Here is a 19,549-nt window from a genome sequence, read left to right on the forward strand (position 1 = left end):
TAATCTCGGGGAAGACTCTATGAATTATCAATTACAAACGATGAACAAGCAGAGCAAAACGAAGCTAATTTCACACTTAGTGATGACCATGGGTGGGCTAACGCCTGATCTGCGAACAAGGCATAATACAGTGCGTATCAAAAAAAAAAAAAAAAACCGCAACAAGATTTGATTTCAAATTTGTGAAGATTGTGTTAACTTTACACCAAAGTGAGTAGTAACATCTTAAAGCCACATATCTACCCCGGGTACACTTGCTGATGGGTGCTCACAGAGATTTCCAAATCAACCTCAACTCGAAGCAAACATAAGACAAACAAACGAGATATTACCTTGTTGAGACCAATGTCATTGTCTTAACAACAACAAAGTTGCTAAGCTTTAAGTATTGTTATTCTTAATGGTATGCGGAAAAAACCCCCACAAAACAAACAAACGAACGAGCATTGAAAAAACAAAAACAGAAAGTGACTTTACCTTCGTTTATGTTTTTCTTTATTCAGACATTCCGGTTTTATGCAAACTTTTCTAGTGCTACAATATTTTACAACTTCTCACTAGGTGACATTCCATATACTCTGTAGAGTGTGTCATTATTCTGCGTTTATTGTATTTGCTGCATGGTTAATGTCGGATCAGTTACAGAAATCGCACGAAGAATTTTTGGCAGGTCAAATTACCAGTAGAATCGCTAATATTTGATGGCAAATACAGCAAACAGTACAGAATTATGAACTGGTTGAAGATAAATACCTTTTCAGCAAACTGGAAATTGATTTGTACATTTCTCATTGCATCTCAAATGCGATAATAAACATGCTTGTTGCATCCCTTGGAAGCGATTGGCACAGTGACAAGTTGATTGTACGTGACTTATTGCGCTGAATCAGTCTTGTTCAAATAGCATCCACGGCAAATTAAGGGATGGCGAAAAAGATCGTCCCAAAGAACTGGACGGGTTGAAATATCCCGCTTGGTGATTACGAACACTTCGCTTTTTTCTTCCGGGAATTGACCTCGGTAGGGTAATTGCAATATTGGACACGGCTAGGACAGATTCCATTCATTCATACAATACGTGAATGCATTATGATGCTTCTACAGGCATTTCGCTAATTGGGGCCTCTATACGGTGGATTCATTAACCTCATGTCGGATTGCCATGAAGTATTATAAGTATACAGCCGAGACAATCTCTGGTGTCAAGTGGACACATTCTCTCTTTTTTCCATGAGCCTTGACACGTTTTTTTTTTTTTTGTTTTTTTGTTTTGTTTATAATAATCTCATTGTTATCGGCATTTAGTTTACTGCATGCAAACAAAGGGAAATTGATCAGAAACGTACGCCTGCCATGCTTATATACATTTTTAGTCAGTTTCCCTTTGTTTGCATGTATTATTCAAAAGTTGCATCATTTCGGTAAACTACGACTACTACTTTGATTCAACTTGTCATAAGTGTACATGTATGTGTGAACAAAATATGCAAAATAGGCTTTTACTTTTCACTATCTACTCATACAACCGTTTCTGATATATATATATATATATATATATATATATATATATATATATATATATATTATATGAATAGAACAGAAAATAAGGGACAAAAAAGAAAATGAATGGATATCTTTCATATAAAAACCGTTTGTTGACCTTTTTCGAGAGAATGTGAAGGTTTTGTCAAGTATTATCGTGATCTCTTTAGATATAAATTAGAAATTCACAACTTTAGAGGTCCTAAGGTCGAACAGAGCTGGGGACATTGTATTTTGATAGTCATATCGAAAAATGCTTCTTGGGTATTTTTGTTTCCACAAAACAATAGTTGACAGGAATTAGATGAGTTTTTATCGTGTTTATAAGCAATGCCAAATTTATTTTGATGACTTCTTAAAAGAAAACAAATCTTAGCACCCTCTGGCTTTGAAATCAAGAATAATTGTTTAATCAGTAAATGTTAACGATATCAAGTGGTTTTTTTTTAATGTTTGTCCTTGGTATATTTCATCGGTTCTTTATTTTCATTTCTTCGCTTACTCTTCACAAATATCTCTCTCTCTCTTTCTCTTCCTCTTATGTTCGGTTTTCTCATCCGTCAAAGATATCAATTTGGTCTTGAAAATATGGAGATGGACATGAGAACAGGAGAAAAGGGACAAGACCTCGGCCCATCTCTCAAAGGAGATCCTGACATCGAACGCAAGAGGAACGATTTCCGCTCTCGAAAGAGTCCCGCAGAAATCGTCCAGAACTTCGTCGACAATGCGACCACGCACGGCGTCACGCGGATCCTGAGGTCCGACCGATCGCGTCTTTCCCGTCTCTTCTGGGCCGTCATCACACTGACGGCCCTCGGTGCGCTGCTGTACCAGGGGTCCATAATCGTCATCGACTATTTCCACCGACCGACGACCACGAAAATTTCTCTCATCACCAAGCCGGAGCTCATTTTCCCAGCCATCACTATTTGCAACCTCAATATGATGAGGAAAAGCAAAGTAAACGGTATGAAAACAAAGGGGGAAAATGAAAAAGACCCGAATGCTCTTTGCTTGTGTAATAGAGGAGAAAAGTAATACAATGAATATGGCACCGGTTTCTTCAAGGGCAATTCAGGATGAGTTAGGACGGGCGTTAGTCTGTATAGAAGGAGTATTATTTCATTCACACGATAGTGAAATTATGACCGTAATCGGATTAAGTGTAGGAAAGTTATACAAAATTGCGAAGTATCGTTAATATCTTCCAAACAGTTGATACGACATGTAAATAAGCTGATGATGTCATCACTTCGTACAATCTTCCATAGATCGTGTGTGTAGGCCTACCAACATGACCAAAGAAAAACGAAAAGAAAAGAAAAGAAATGACGAACATTCAAGTCGTCTGATCTGAAAGTGTAAAAAAGAAAAAAAAATATGCCTGCCTGATTTATGTATTTCCCATCGAGAAATACGAAATTAAAATTGAAATTTATCCATTCTGTTGTTCAAATCTATGTAACTTCTATGATTTCTGTTAAGCTGGACATGTAGTGAGCGAAGTTGTAGAGAAATGCCAAGTTTTGCTTTGATGAAAATTGTAAGACAATTCGATGATTTGTTTTCTGAAAATGACCAGTACCTACATTCACTGGAAAGGCATGACTTTTGCACACAAAACAGTTACAGAAACTTAGAATTTACATGCAAATCTATTAGGAAACACCGTTTGATAGTCAATCACCACATAAAATGCAAGCTATATGTGAGAGGAACGGAAGCTTCGAGAAAAACTTTCATTGTACTGCGGCATTTGGTGACTTATCGATTGGTTTAGGCGGGTTTGTGGCTTTGAGCAGAATATGCGAAGTTAGCACGCTGTCGACTGAGTCGGACGTGTGAATGTGGCACATAAAGAATTAAAATCTAATAATTTATGTTATATGATATATCATAATTACCATGTATAATGCTGGTTGAGAAAGTTGCGATGTATGTCATGGTTTATAATGTAACCTTTCCAGGGACGCGTTTCCAAGGACTGGTAGGATTGGACGCACTGTACCAAGACATCCATGGCGACGATAATGACTACGACTGGTTCTACGAAATGGACTCGTCCTCTACTACCACCTCACAGTCTCCTAATCGCCGACGTAGACGGCGCGAAGTTGACGAGGATGAAGCCTCAATCTCGTCGGGACTCGTTGTGGACTATCCCAGCTGGGATGGCGTCACGGACCCCGGCGATTGGAGGTCATTCTATGAGCATTCACAGTCGTCCGACTTCACCGACCTGCAGGCTGCCGTGAGGCCAACGCGCGAGGAGCTTGAGGCGTACGGGCACACAGGCGTGGACTTGATCCAACAGTGCAGCTTTGACGGGGATCCGTGTACACACAAGTGCGTAATCAACTTTCACATTTGCGTAGTCTTGTGTCAAGCTGTATAAAAGAAAAACAAAATCTCTGCAGGCACCCACATGAAATCGCGTCGTATAGAAGGTGACATGAGAGGTGAAATGGAAGTGACTATTTAACTTCAACTTTATTTTCATTTCTATTGAATAAACAGGGAAAATTATATACAATGCATTATCTAAACAGAACACATTTGTAATAGCTGTAAAACGTACATTAACACAATACATGTGATCATGAGTAACAACATAATTGCATTTATAAGGTATATACTGTACATATGCATAGTACAAGAATGGGAATGGAAATGGAGGGTTCCACTAAAAAACCAAGCTTGTACAATATGGGACCCTCAGAAATACATAAGAGAACAAATAATGACTTTATGAAACTACAAACAAATATATGAAACAAAATATATTTGAATGATGAACGATCTGTTTTGCAAAGGGGTGTGTTCACAAGTGAATAATTTCGTTGTGAAAGAAAGCCTACATTCCCTACGAGATTGAAACCCTTTGACTCACTGTCAGTTCCACGGCTTAGTTAATCGTCTGAGATGGTAGAAAGAATGATTCTAATACATTTTTGATGGTGTTTTTTTTTTACTGTACCATCGACACTGTTATTTAAATAAGAGAAAATTGTCAAAGTAAACAACGTTGAAATGATGCAAAGGTTTTTTTTTTTTTCATTATTAGTCTTTCCTCCAAAATTGCGGAACCGCCAACTTAGCTATACTTTCATTTTTGTGTTGTCGTTGAGAATATATTTACATCTGCCCCTCCTTGCCCTATCTCTTTTAACCCCTTTGTTCTCATTTGTCCATTGTCCTGCGCAGAAACTTTAGCCGGATACAAAACATTCGCTATGGCAACTGCTTCGTGTTCAATGAGGCCAACAAGCTGAAAAATGCTTCTGTGATCAGAACGAGCAGAACGGGCTCGCAGTACGGTAAGAAGAAGGTGGTTTATCTAGGGGTGACTTCTTTCGTGAAAGTCTAGCCTTTTTTTGCGTATATGTATCATTTTATTTATTTATCTATTTTTAGTGAATTTTTATTGCCACACTCTACGGGAATAGTTAATATGTACTTTCTTTGTGTAATTCCGTGCAAAGAGAACTAAATGTATCATAATGGACTTTTAAATACTAATTGGACTTCATGTTCACGATTTACTTTAAAATCAGCTATTATGAAAAATAAACGATGAATGCGGCAAGGATAAATGTAGTTCAGCAGTACAGTGAGAGTAATCTTATGAGATTATCGAGTACTCTGAAAGGAAGGGGTGCCTTGATAACCATAGCAATGAAATGGCAATCATTATAAGCTCAAAACAAATACATTACAATAATTTCTTCAGACGTTTTTGGATTTTAAAAAGCGTTCGCAACTTATAGCTTCAACGCAGTGCGATTATTTCTGCTACTGAGTATAGTTTTACGGCGAGATGGTACGCTATTACAATCTTCCAGGACCATCAAAATGGAGCATAAAAACTCGCCTGACCTAAAAGTTATACTTTTTCTTTTGTTAATATCTCCTTTAACAACCAGTGTGCCCTCATTCATTTCCGAGAAAAAAAAACCCCAAAACAATATGTTTTTCCCGAAATTCACAGTATAATTTTATTGAGTAGATGATGAACGCATTCATTTTCTCCTTGGCTACATTTCACAGAACTTAAAAGGGCATCCCGGACACATACCATTTAAAGAGATGGTATAATTTTGGTTGAGATGGGAATTCAGGTTTTCACTTTGTGAGATACTTAAAAACCACTTATATAAATTATTGAAGAGTATGCAATTCTAAGAGGAATTCAATGTTTATTTAATGAAAATCAGTGTTGAAATGGCTGCGATAAAAGAAAAGTAAAGCGATCCTAGTGGGTCCCGTCTTTTATTAGGACGGCTGTATTTTAGATATCTCAGCCATTTCAACGCCAATTTTCATTAAATAAATTTTGAATTCCGAATTATGTGGTCTTTCATATTTCGTATAAAGGTTGTCATTATCTCAAAAACTATTTATCAATAATCGTTGGAACCCCCAACCCCAAAACATCTCAACCCAAAGTATGCCACCCCTTTTGATGTTCTAAGCCTAACAGTAGAAATTTTATAAAAATCGGATGCAAATTAGGCAAAGGAAAGTTATAAGATTTTGAGAACTCACTAATTTGTGCCGAACAGTTCTCAAAAATTTAATAATTCATGGATGTGCAAATAAGTGAGGTAATGACGTCATCGTCCACAATTTCAATTGATTGTATAAAATAAATGAATTGATGGGAATTATTATTTTTCTTTCTGCTTGAGAAGTATCACGTATATAATATCATTCCTGGCTGAACAATTTAAAGATAATGATAGTCAGGTACATTAGATATTTTAGACTAGGGCATAGTCGCGTTTGAAAACACACACACACACAAAAAAAAAAACCAGCAGCGGAAAAGTTCAAGATTTTATGTACAAACTATATAACAAATTTTGAAATTACGGTTCAAAAAGTGTTTAGTGAAAATCGGCAAAACTTCCCAATTTCAACACTTCATTATTCTTTCATCACGCTCTTTGTATCCACAATATCTCTTTTCCTGTCTCCATTTCTTCCGGCCATTGAAAATGGTAGGTTTACACCTGACTTTGCTTGTGGAGCAGCCGGAGTACATCGGTGTCCTCACCCCAGAGGCAGGGGTGGTAGTAGCCATCCATGATCCATCCGTGTTCGCCTTCCCCGAAGACGACGGTATCTCCTTGTCGACAGGACAGGCAACATCCATTGGACTTAGAAGGGTATGTACACACGGCATATATGACCCTGCATCAAACAAACAAAAGCAAAAACAAACAAACAAACAAAGACAACAAAAGTCTCCTAACATGAATTGTTAGTTAAGGGCAGATTCTGAAAGAGCAGATTCATAGAATCCATGTATAAGTCAACTCAAATAAACTCTCCTAACCCATCTAAATTATGGAAAGAAATGCACACACTTGAAAAGTGTGCATTACTGAGAAAATACACTCTGAAGTGTTTCTTAGGGTCTATTCAGGCGCTTGATTTTTACCAAACTGCTCGGTGCAATGACTGCGACAAAAATGCAAGATGTAAAACTCCAGAACAACAACAATTGGAGTATTATTGGATTTAGCTGAAACTAAGCATGCTCTACAAACACATTCTATCCATGACTACTACCAGCTTTTAAAGTAGTGACAGTGTTTTTCAAACACGATTAGAGTTGAAAGTGAAGAGTGTGTAGAGGATTTGTAAAGAAATGAACAGGGACCTGTAAGACATACCTAATCTCATTACTCTACCCCCAAGAATGTTTTAAAAAATGCTAAAAATACAAATTCCTTTTCCTTCTATGATCCCACACCTTCAGAAAATATGAACAACTCAAAATATTGACTAGATTGACTAGCCCGTCTCACCTAATTTTGAGTTCGCACGTATGACACGTATGATCAGGACGTGCGATTTTATTTTTTGTTTTGTTTTGTGATGCACGGTCACAGTGCACGTCACGAGTTCAAAACCCAAAAGACATGCAGCCCATGAGCTCGACACTAGGCAAGTAAGGTGAACTGAATAGGCACTGAAAGGTGTATACCCAGTACAATGATGCAACGTCATAATATTCATTCAGTTCCAAATCATGCGAAATAGATACCATCTATGACTCCTACATGAATAACATGACGCAGTTAGTTTGACTTTTCCAGCTTCTTTTTTTCTCTCTCCATCTTCTATTTAGTACCGCCATAACTCACTGCATGGTAAATATTGGTTGCTGTGGTTTTGTTTTGTTTTGTTTTGTTTTTGTTTTTTTTGCAGAGTTATATCACCCGTCTCGAGGATCCGTACGGTGACTGTGTGGACGGAAATCAGGACTACTACAATCCGCAAATGTACAACTTTTCCCAGCGTTCATGCTCAAAGATGTGCCTGGAAAAAGCGATGTTGAAGGAGTGCAAATGTGTTACCGACATCCTCGTCAATGGTACCATGTGCTCCCCCATCAACCAAACTGAACGTAAGCCTTAATATACTCTCGTTTCACGCACAAAGATTCGCACACAATCATTTTCGCTAGCCTTATGGCATAGTCGAGCATGCGGGTGCACTTCACGAAACCGATCCCCACGAGTCATGCAACCCACGAGTCATACAATCCATGATTCATACTGTCCGTGAGTTATACAGCCCACGAGTCTTAACATCCCATGAGTTAGACACTGACACTAAGCAAACAAGGCCCACGAGACCGACACATTAAGCGTCATGTTGCAATGTCGAATCCGTAGGCTGTTTTTACCTAGTTTCTAACTCATGGGCCTGGTGTCGAACTCTTGGGCTGTATGACTCGTGGGGTGTATGACTCATGGACCTTTTTTCAATGTCAGATTCGTGGGTTGCATGACTCGTGTCTGTCTCATGGGATGACCCCGAGCATGCGACGTATTTTAGCCATTCGTATTTGATTCTTTGATTACCCGTCAAGAGATGGCGCGATTCTGAGTGACTGCTGAGCTGGCTGGTGTACCGTGTATGTATACTGTGAGTAGTTCATCTACCACAGTATGCCACAGCTACCACAGCTCAGAATCGCGCCTTCCAGTGACTGGTAATCAGAGAATGAAATATGGCTGAATAATATACTTCTTTATTTATTTATTTTTTTTCTTAGACAAGCCTGCGAACTGCCCAGGCGGTGGGCAAACAGGAACAGCATAGGAAATTGTAGTAGCTCAAAATTTTAAAGTTTGATGGTGTCTCACTGGGAACAAAATAATTCAATTTCGGAACAGTCCAAGACTATAAACCAATCTATAAAAGGTCAAGAACGATTTTTGTTGTAGATGACGAAGCTGTACCAAAGAGTTTCAACTTTTACTGAAGATGATATTATAGCCCTCACTCATTGGTCAAAACTGATACGGTGTTGACGCCATTAATGATTTATTTCAGAACTATACTCTGCCTGGGTATAGATGATAATGAGTATTACAGGCAAAGGGAACATGCATATTTTATATTTTCCCTCAGTGACTCTCACTGCCATTATAACAGTACAACAGTTCAATTTGTTTATTAGTAAGTCATCAACCAAAGAAGTAACATGGAGTATCTTTACAGTGCATTCATTATTGACTGTGAAAATAGACCCGATCTAGGCTAGTAGAAAAGGTTTCATAAAATCCTAACAGAAGTATGGAAGTTATGTTTCTTAACACTATACTTCCAAAAGGTGATATTATCTCCGCTTAAACAGTTAGAACAGGTAATGATGACATGGCCTTACAACTCTCCTTGGTTCTCACAAAAATAAAAACTTACAAATGTAAACATGACAATTATTATAAGTTGGATTGGATCTCTAAAAGATCATCGCAAGATTGGAATAGACTGAAGTGAAGGGTAAAGCCGGTTTAATACATATAAAATTGCAAATTAAGCACCCGATTTTTGTGCTACATAAGCCAGTTCCTAGTTAGCTGACGTGCACATTTTCTCAAATTACATTTCTTTTTTTCCCAGTTTGTTTCTAAAGATACCTCACTCGCTTTCAAAAATATAATCAGTGATAATCCATTAATAGGCTTATCGGATGTTAAAGTCATTGGATAAATCCATTAGGTTCAAACGAAGTAATGAACTTGCGTGAACAAGATGACAATCAGAATGGAGAGGGAGAAACATCCATTTCATTATCTTCTAGATTGAATGTATAAACAAACTTTTCTATCAGTGTTGTCAAATACCAAGCTTGCTGTCAGATGACGTGCTGGCAAATACCATTTATAAGGCTTACATGAATTTTCATCCCAGATACTTATCTCAGTGAATTTAGAATCAATTATACCTGTCGGTACAAATGACCATTTCTCTGTCCTTGCGCACAGTGAAACTACAAATTGCCATATACAATGAAAGACCTGTGAGGTAGTGACGTCATTACCGCCTCTAATTTGCATAATCATGTCCAGGCTCGACATTAGCGGTGGCCCTGGGCCAGCAGAAATCAATTTTGGGCCACTACTTTTTTGAGTTTAAGATGAATTGTGGTGATCCGATCAGGCCACCAAATTTTATTGTTGGGCCACCAAAAGGAAAAAGTTAGTGTCGACCTTGATTATGTGATTATTATGTGATTATGTGTATCACTGTGTCATATTTGAAAAACTTAATCAGGTAACTCATTGCATGATTTTATTACTCCAAAGATTGTCACAGTGGGAGGACTTTTAAAAGATAGAGAAATGAATCATTAGTAGTGATAGGTATCAATGTAATATATCTTAAGATTTCATTTAGGATAAAAGAATGTAGGCCTACACACATTATTCTCTCGAATTCTGCAACATTCCTTTTGTATCTATTCATAAAAAGGAGCCTGCCGTACTTCAGTCTTGAAGAAGTATATTAGGAACAAACTCAACTGCCAGTGCGAAAATCCGTGCTTGTAAGTATTGTTTGATACTGTCGCAAGCTGTAAATCAATAAGTCTGGCAACATAAAAGTGGATTCAAACATATATATATATATATATATAATATATATAATATATATATATATATCTTTTTTGGGGATCTTCTCCCTTTTTGACAATTGTGACTATCTAAAGACAAATTTCAGCCCAGAAAATGTATGATTTGTAACAAATATATATATATATATTTGTTACAAATCATACATTTTCTGGGCTGAAATTTGTCTTTAGATAGTCACAATTGTCAAAAAGGGAGAAGATCCCAAAAAAAGATATATATATATTATATATATTATATATATATATATATATATATGAAGGGTTTGTTTGCAAAAACCGATAAGTCCATTTTTGAAGATTTTGAAGTACGATCTCTGTCATAAAGTACAAAATAATACCTTTTAAACGATATATTGCTCACTACCTATACAGGTATATTTTTTAAGTTATGGTCAAAAGAAACAAAAATTTTCTTATTATTCTCTTTATTTTTCTTGATCTGTAATCGCAAATATCTCCATTTGACAAATATGGACTTATCGGTTTTTGCAAACAAACTCTTCATATATATATATATATATATATATATATATATATATATATAAAACATATATATTTATACATATATATATATATATATATATATACATACATTGGGATGCAACTCAAAAAGAAATATGATCCGCGGTGTCACTTACTGAATCGTGTACAACCTTGAAAAATGGGTAAACCTTGACAAAGGAGCTGATGTCAACATCAAAGAATATTTCCCACCAAAATTATGATTTTCAAAGTATCATCTCTTCAGGTTTTTCAAGATTCTTTCACAATCGTGAAAAGAGAAGTTTAGCATCTTTGTATTGAAGTCAGAGTTATGGTATGGTATTATCGAAATTCAAAGTTGGAATGTAGAAAGAAGGCAAACATTTATGACCTTATACTAGGCTTTTGTATGGATCATGAAAGCATGTCTAGATTTTCTCATCGGTCATGTTCTGCCTATTGCCTATCTGCACAGTGAAACTGTCTACATCCCGACGATCTCAACATCACGCTGGCCTACCGAAAGATACGAAGTAAGCGGGTTTTTCTTTTCTCACGCATTTAATCATGTTAAAGGTAGGGGATACCTTTTACAGACCTCCCAAAACGCAGCAAAACATTAAATATGAACCTCAGGGGACTTGTTTAGGCCACTGCTGAGAAATTTGGAAGTCAACAGTTATCTACAATTTGAATAATGCACAAAACTCAACTACTCAGTAGTTCTGTGTGTCAGCCACACTTAAGCCTTTTTGTTGCAGTCTTCTGTATTTTTTTATCTATAAACACAAATCTAAAAGTATAAGAACTGATGTAATAACATATAGAGTGTGTGGCAAGAATGTATATAGAAATGTTTGTAAGTTTTGATGAACTTTCTTCACAAAATATACATGATGGACACACATGCAGTGCATGGGTCTGCAAAGGTAGCCTAGTAATGTACTGGAATTTACGGTGAGCCCCGAAAAAAATTCAATTCAAAATCTAACGGTCAATAAAAATGTACTAAATGTTACCTTCCACTTTCAATACTTTATGGGAGTTTCTAAAATGATACTCTCTTCAACATACCACTGTATTTATACAACTCTTCATTTAAGGCATGCAAATGGGATTTCCTACCTTTAAGGTGATGGCTAGTAACTGATCAATGGGAATCAGTGAGAATGCTGGGGGATTGTGGGATTCATTTAAAAAGTACAATTTATATCTATTATTGTGTGAAAATTATTTGCTTCAGAATGGTCTCATATTCAAGTGCAGTTTAATCGTGTTAATATTTCCAGGTTAGCATGCCTGTACAGTGACGGGGCGATCGTTAACTGCTCGTTAACGATCGCCCGTCACTGTACAGGCATGCTAACCTGGAAACATTGAACTGCACATTACTTGAATATGAGACCATTCTGAAGCAAATAATTTTCACACAACAATAGATATATAATGTACTCTTAAATGAATCCTACAAGGATTGGAACAATCACCCCCAGCATTCTCACTGATTCCCACTGATCAGTTACTTGCCATCCCCTTTAAACGACATTTGACACTGTGTAAAGCTATTGCAATTCATGTACAAGGCATATAATGCAAGAGGCAGATTGTATCTGGGTAATGTTATTTGTTCGTGTAGGAGTAAGTTGCCTGAAAACATTGATAACGAAAAGATGAATATGTAAGCATTTAGGCCAATTATAGAGAAGATAAAGCGATGCTGGATTAGGCTTGCTAAATATTGTTACTGCTAATTCATGCAAAGCTGGATTTCAATTTTCCTGAAATATCTAACTGCACGTAACAAATATATACCTCATTAGGTGGTTGAACGCATGCCATTAACTGGTCAATTGCAACAGCTTTGTAGAGAATAGTGAATCACATCTACAACGAACTATAACGGGTGAAGCTCGGTATTCCGAAGATTCGTAATATCGAAAATGAAGCAATGGTCATTATTGCGAAAATTAGATAAGGTTCCGTATGAAAAAAAAAAGTGCATACTGACAAAAAAAAAAAAAAAAAATCTTCAATATGCCAACCTTATTTTGTTTAAGATTATCGGAGCTTCTGAATAACGATCACCCCCCCCCCCCATTTTTCAAGATAAACGAATCTTCGGAATTTGCGAACCTTATTTTGTTTTCGTATTAACGACCCTTCTGGATCACGAACCATCAGCTATTTTTATCGGTTTGAATTAACGAACCACCGGAATAATGAACTGTAATCTTTTACGACAAGTATACTGAATATCATAAAGTAAAGAACATTGACTCAGAAGTATCATTAACACAACATTAAACAATTTTGCCATATGCATGAAAAGTTCGATGCAGGCATCTAATCACTGAATGAAAATCTCTTGGAGAAGTCTGTTTATGGGGTATTTTGAGCTCAAGCAATCAGATGAAAATCGCCTATCCCACACACACACACACACACACACACACATACACACATACACACACACACACACAGAACATTTTGCCGTGTAGCATTGCTGCTAATTATGTTCACTTATTTGGGATTAATTCTGGTGTCATTTTTAGGAACATCTGTATGCACGACTTGCTAACAAGAGTGAGAAGGCTGCAAGATTCCTACTAAACAAGGAGCACTCCAGGTAAGGCCAAACTCTTCATACTTATCGTTTATTAAATTTTAGTATGCGATAGTGTTGCAAAAAAAAAAGGATGATAAACAAAGCGAATATTTGTTGTGATATGTTTTTTTTTTGTTTGTTTGTTTCATTGAATGTTGTGAGAATTTGTGTCGGATCGTTTCTCGCCTTTGGAACTGACAAATCCTGTATCTGGGCTAAGAAAATAAACAAACCATGAACTCTGTGCATCTCGGCGTTATTGCTTAATATCATCAGTACTTCAAAATTGTTATCTAGCTATGATTAACCTTCGACTCTTCTGCTCATCACCCATAACATTTGTCCCATAATTTTGTGATTTTTGTCCTCCTACACATGCACATTTACCAACCATGCACAGCGGTTGCCAATGTTAATTGACGTTGACACTTTAGTTAAGGATGACTATGAAATACGCACTCAATGCATCTCGATAGACTGTTACGTCTCCAGAAAATAAAAAAAGCTCTGCGTATGATATTATTTGCAATGTATTTTGGAGATCTCGTACAGACGTTTTATTTTTTGAAAATAAGATTTTAAAGGTAACTGATTTGTATAAGTATCATCTTGTCCAATTCATGTATAAATTCAGTAATAATTTATTACCTCCCACTTTTACTGGTACGTTTGTGAGAAACAACTCCTTCCACAGATACCGAACTCGTCATTCTAATGAATTTCATTTACCATTAACCAGGACTATATTCACTCAATCTACATTTACTTTTGTTGGAACAAAATTTTGGAATAACCTTAGTGATAATTTAAAAACGGCCCCAAGTTTTAATTGTTTCAAAGTTCAGTAAAATAATCTCTTTTTTTTATAGATATTTATAAAAATTCATTTGAATGTCATCATTTAATATATATATATATATATATATATATACATATATATATATATTTCACATTTAAATCAAAAAGCTAAAATTTTCTTGAATTTTCAATGATTGCAGAATTACTATAATATTCACTTTCATTTTTCCCTTCATATTATGCGTATGGCTTAGCAGCTGTCTCTTCTTCTTCTTCTTCATCTCTCTGTCTTTTCTTTCCCGTTCTATTTTCTGCATGACAGCGACGTAGTGTTTGGAATTGTCTGGGTGTCTGTCTAGGGCTAGTTAGGTTCTTATTCGTAATTTGTGTTATTCAATTTTGTAAATTGAATTTCGTGTACAAAAGTAAAAGGTCAATGATACCTTATGTATATTTTGTTTCACTATGTTTGGGGGGAATGCACCCTACAAGCATTGGTTCTTCAGCATTCCTCCCCATCTCCTGCATTTTCCAAACTTCAAAATGTTTAGTGCTTTTTTTTTCTCCATCCTGTTATTTGTTTATCCTTAAACATAATTTTTCATAGTTTGTAATTGTTGACCCATATTATGTACTTATGTTTTATGTGAGAAAAAATGTATTTACAAGTTCTGTTGGAAATGAAAAGAAAATAAATGAATGGATGAATGAGTGTTGTAAAGGTTTCAGTAAAGAAGTTATACAGATGGAATTTGTTCAACCGGAAATCTCTAACATGTCCATTACCTTGCTTGATGCATATTGTCTGAAACGGTTCTTGTATAGATGAAAAGCATAGCGTACTCTTGTTGTTCCATCTAGCAAAAACCTGGTGAGACTCAAGATATTCTTTCAAGAACTCAACTTCGAGAGTGTGGTGGAGACTCCACTGATTACGGTATGTTTATTCCTGCAATAAAAGATTGTTTCACATAATATCATAAATGGCAATTATCATCTTTGGATTGATTAACGATCTATTTCATACAATACAGTCCGCTTGACAGCTGCTTGAGGTTATGTTATTAAGACTATGTACAAATGTATATGTCTTGACAAATTGATAATCTTATTGTTCAGCGACTGAGGAATACATTACAAAATGTAGACGCAGTATATGAAAATTGGTATAATTTCACGCGATTTGATTTGGGTTATTTGTGTTTAGTTATTTGCTTGTTGATTCACTTGAGTTCCTTTTGTCTTCATTTTTCTCAGATCGAAACCCTATTCGGTAGTGTCGGCGGTCTCATGGGACTATACATAGGCATGTCCGTTATCTCGGCGTGTGAAATTCTGGTCTTCATTGCGCAGCTCGTCCGATCTGTGTGCTGCAAGTCCAACGAGCGCCGGCCTAACGTCATCAAAGTCACCGGGACATAGAGCCGTATACCTTGCATGAATAGGGAGCTTTATTTTCGCTACGGGGACGTTCAGAGGAAAAAAAAAAAAAAAAAAAAAAGCAACCTGTTCTGAGCATGCGCTAAATCGCTTATTAAACTCTATCTCTTTATAGCTTGCGTCTTCTTGGTTTCACTACGCGTTTTGGGCTATTTTTACGTGCGCTCAATTCACGACGCAGAGGATTGCGTCTCCGCGTAATCTAAAGCTACTTTTCAGCACGACGTAGGGAGAGAGGAGAACGTCCAACGCTATCATCGTCTCAGTCGTCCCGGCCGAAAATCTAAAGCTCCCTATTGTCTTGCCCGATAACATTTGTACTAAAATGGTGGCGTGACACAAGGTGGCAGTGCGAATATGAAATGTTCAGTTTAGTGCGAAGTTGACCCCGAACATGGTCAATGTCAATCAACATCCGAAGCAAGTACAGGAGGTTACATGATTGCTCCGTAACAACACAAGAAGGGTACCGTGAAGATGTCAATTTTGATTAAGAAGTTTGCTCGAAAAACACACGAAAGAAACACAAGGGTTGTTGTTGTTGCCGCCGCTCACTAAGTTGCCCCCCCCCCCCTCCCCCGCCTAACGAAACTCCACAGGTGTACCAGTGTAATGACCCCCCCCCCCCCCCCGAGTTTTTAGCCTGCCTCGGGTTGGCATTCCTGAAATGGCAAGAATACGCGCCTCCCCAGGCATTGACCACTTGAGTGTTTAGGGGAAGTTGCCTCCCCTCAGATTGGGTCAGCCAGGAATGAGTGCCTCCTTCCGTACCTACCTTTAAAATGTAAAGCGCCATGTATATTCAATGTGAGATTGGAGGTCGCTTTACCGAAATCTCCATCTATCTTTACCGAAGATTTAATCTGGGCCCCGTTTCAAAATTTACCATTGCAAAGCAACAATTTAACAATTTAGGCATCAATTCTACAATTGCATAGTAACAAATTTACCATTAAGGCATCCACTTTAAAATTATAAAGCAACAACATTACCATTTAGGCATTAGAAATACGATTGCAAAGCAACAGCTTTACAATTGCAGAACAACGACTTTAATACTATTTAGACACCAACTTTAAAATTGCAAAGCAACAACTTTATAATTGTATACCTACGACTTTACACTTGTAAGGCAGCGAATTTACGGTTGCAAAGCAAAGCTTTACCATTTAGACACAAACTTCAAAATCGCAAAGCAACAACTTTACCATTTAGACACTACTTGTAGAACTGCAAAGCAACAACTTTACTATGTGGGCAACAACTTTGTAATTGCAAAGCAACAACTTAACTTGACTATTTAGGGAACGACTTTATGATTGCATAGCAAAACTTTACTATTTAGACTCCAACTTTGAAATTGAAAGCAATAAGTTTACCTTTTTGGGTAAGTTTCCATTTAGGGATTTTTTTTTTTTTTTTAATTGCAAAGCGACAGCTTTTCCAATTAGGCAACGACTTTACAATTGCAAAGTAGCAACTTTACTATTAAGGCAGCATCTTTCTAATTATTGCATTGCAAAGCAACAATTAACTTAACAAATATAAAGCAACAACTTTACCAATTAGGGAACAACTTTATAATCTTGCAACGCAAAAATCTGTTTTTGAGACATGCATGTTCGGTTCGTATGTGCAAAAAGTATAGGGCCTACCTGTCCTTAACCTTTTGATTGACTTGCGAATGGGAACACAGTGATTTAATGCTAAGAGTTATGTCAACTAACGGGGTATGTACTGAACAAAACGAGGTCATGCGTTGTCGAACGACAGTAAAGGAAGACGATTTCCGTTGAACGACAGAATGACATGTTCAAATAAACAGTTTGAGTGCCTTTGTCTGAAGTTGGAAAGATCGCTTGCACGGCTAATTTGTTCTGTACAAGGTTGTCGGTATAAAATTCCAGGCACCTCCCTGAAAATTCTTACAACCTCTATCACAAACCTGAGAACAGATTCCACAAGAGATCAGCTGTAAATATAAATTTTTCTCACGTGAATTTGTCATTAAGGGCTGTGTCTGAGGGCTATGTGAATGATCTTCTACCAAGAAAAAATGAACTAAATTCGTCTTGAAATGTGTGTTCTTCTAAGCTATAATAATAATAATAATAATCATGATAGTAATAATAATAATAATAATAATAATAGTAATATTGATAATAATAGTAATAATAATGAAAATAACAATAATAATAATAATAATGATAATTATAATAGTAATAATAATAATAATAATAATAAGAAGAAGAACAAGAACAAGAACAAGAAGAACACGAAGACCAAGAAGAGGAAGGTCTTCTTTATGGAAGGTAGCCTCTTCAGTGTTGGCACAGCTCTACAAGAGAGCTATGCTATATCCTTATCATTACCCAAGCGTTGCCAGGTACCCATTTATACACCTGGGTCGAGGGACATGGTGGGTAAAAACATCTTGTCCAACAAATCCAACGGCGTAAGCGCGGGGTGTAGAGCAACATGAATTTAATCAGCAACTACAATTCAACATGAATTTAATCAGCAAATTTTCAGAATCTAACCATATGACATAAGTGTACAATTTTATTCATCCTTACCAGACAGGCAGTTCTCTGGGTATGTTTACTACAATTACGGAAATGTTCTACTTGTCAAACGTACGGCACTTTATTTAATCAATTTCTAAAAGGGTGTCAAATGAAGACCACGGTATGACATAATTGACAAGGTTAAAAAGGAATAAAGAGTGGATCTATAAATACGTTTCTGATCACATTCCATGTACAGAGTGATGTCTCAGACCTAAAATGAAGTATTATAATGATTAAAATGAGGATTTTCAGTTTTCATTTGAAATTGAATGAAATGCCAACTCTTTCAGCTTGTCTTTAAAGAAAGAGAGGGCTGCCAATGGACAAAAAAAAAGAACAAAATAAAACACACACAAACTAAAACAAAGCAAATCCTTTTGGGTTTGTTTGTTCATGTGTTATTATGTACATATCCTATGCCGTTATACCTTTGATTAGGTGCCTTGATTTCTCTGAAATATCAGCCATTTGTACAAGTCGGGTATCAAGTAAACTCTGAAAAAAATAAGATTTTGCCTCTGACATGTAAACGCATCGCTGTAAATACAAAGTTATAATCTGCCTAATTTTCCGAAAAACACAAAAGTCATGTGAAACATGGGGACTCCGGTCTATAATCACACACACACACACACACACACACACACACACACACACACACACACACACATACACGTGTACATATATCGTATAGGTATATTACGCGTATAAAATGAATGCTGACTCCTCGAAAGTTAATTGTGTCAGGCCCATACTAGACAAATTACAAATGAAACATGGCAAAAATTGCAATATTACGCACCATAACAATACAGATTGGTCCAGTCAAATTTTAGGTATTGAGTAAAACATTCATTTCGTGACATGTAACTGTTAATATTGTATTAACCATCAAAATGCAAAATTTCGATAATCAATTCAATTCGAATTACCATGTTATCAAAATCATCGACTGCATGTTTATGGAACGATTCCTTGATGTGGAAAAAAGAAGTGAAGAGGCAATAAAATCGATTTTAATGCGACATCTGCTGCCGGATTATTGACTTGTACTTTTACTGTTTAACGCTGTGAAATGCACTCTGCCATGATGAAGCTTACAGCGTGTCCCCCCCCCCCCCCCGAACACAGAGATGTGAACCTTATTTTAGCACTCATCAGAAAACCTCTCAATCC

General features: G+C 36.6%; 1 protein-coding gene across 1 annotated transcript; it reads left to right on the forward strand.

The window, feature by feature from the left end:
• Positions 1–2,130: 2,130 nt before the first annotated feature.
• Positions 2,131–16,311, forward strand: LOC140231241 (epithelial sodium channel subunit alpha-like). Its single transcript, XM_072311388.1, has 10 exons — positions 2,131–2,512; positions 3,513–3,891; positions 4,750–4,862; positions 6,550–6,713; positions 7,762–7,960; positions 10,318–10,390; positions 11,436–11,493; positions 13,513–13,586; positions 15,225–15,300; positions 15,621–16,311. Exons 1-10 carry the CDS (start codon positions 2,131–2,133, stop codon positions 15,783–15,785), a joined length of 1,683 nt encoding a protein of 560 aa, XP_072167489.1. The 3' UTR covers positions 15,786–16,311.
• The last annotated feature ends 3,238 nt before the right edge of the window (positions 16,312–19,549 follow it).

This window comes from Diadema setosum, chromosome 7 (assembly GCF_964275005.1).
Source record: "Diadema setosum chromosome 7, eeDiaSeto1, whole genome shotgun sequence".
Classification (NCBI taxonomy): domain Eukaryota; kingdom Metazoa; phylum Echinodermata; class Echinoidea; order Diadematoida; family Diadematidae; genus Diadema; species Diadema setosum.

Coding starts and splice junctions, on each gene's coding strand:
- LOC140231241 (XM_072311388.1), top strand. CDS start 2,131: ATGGAGATGGACATGAGAACAGGAGAAAAGGGACAAGACCTCGGCCCA. Junction 10,391..11,435: donor CAGTGCGAAAATCCGTGCTT/GTAAGTATTGTT, acceptor CTATCTGCACAG/TGAAACTGTCTACATCCCGA. Junction 15,301..15,620: donor TGGAGACTCCACTGATTACG/GTATGTTTATTC, acceptor CATTTTTCTCAG/ATCGAAACCCTATTCGGTAG.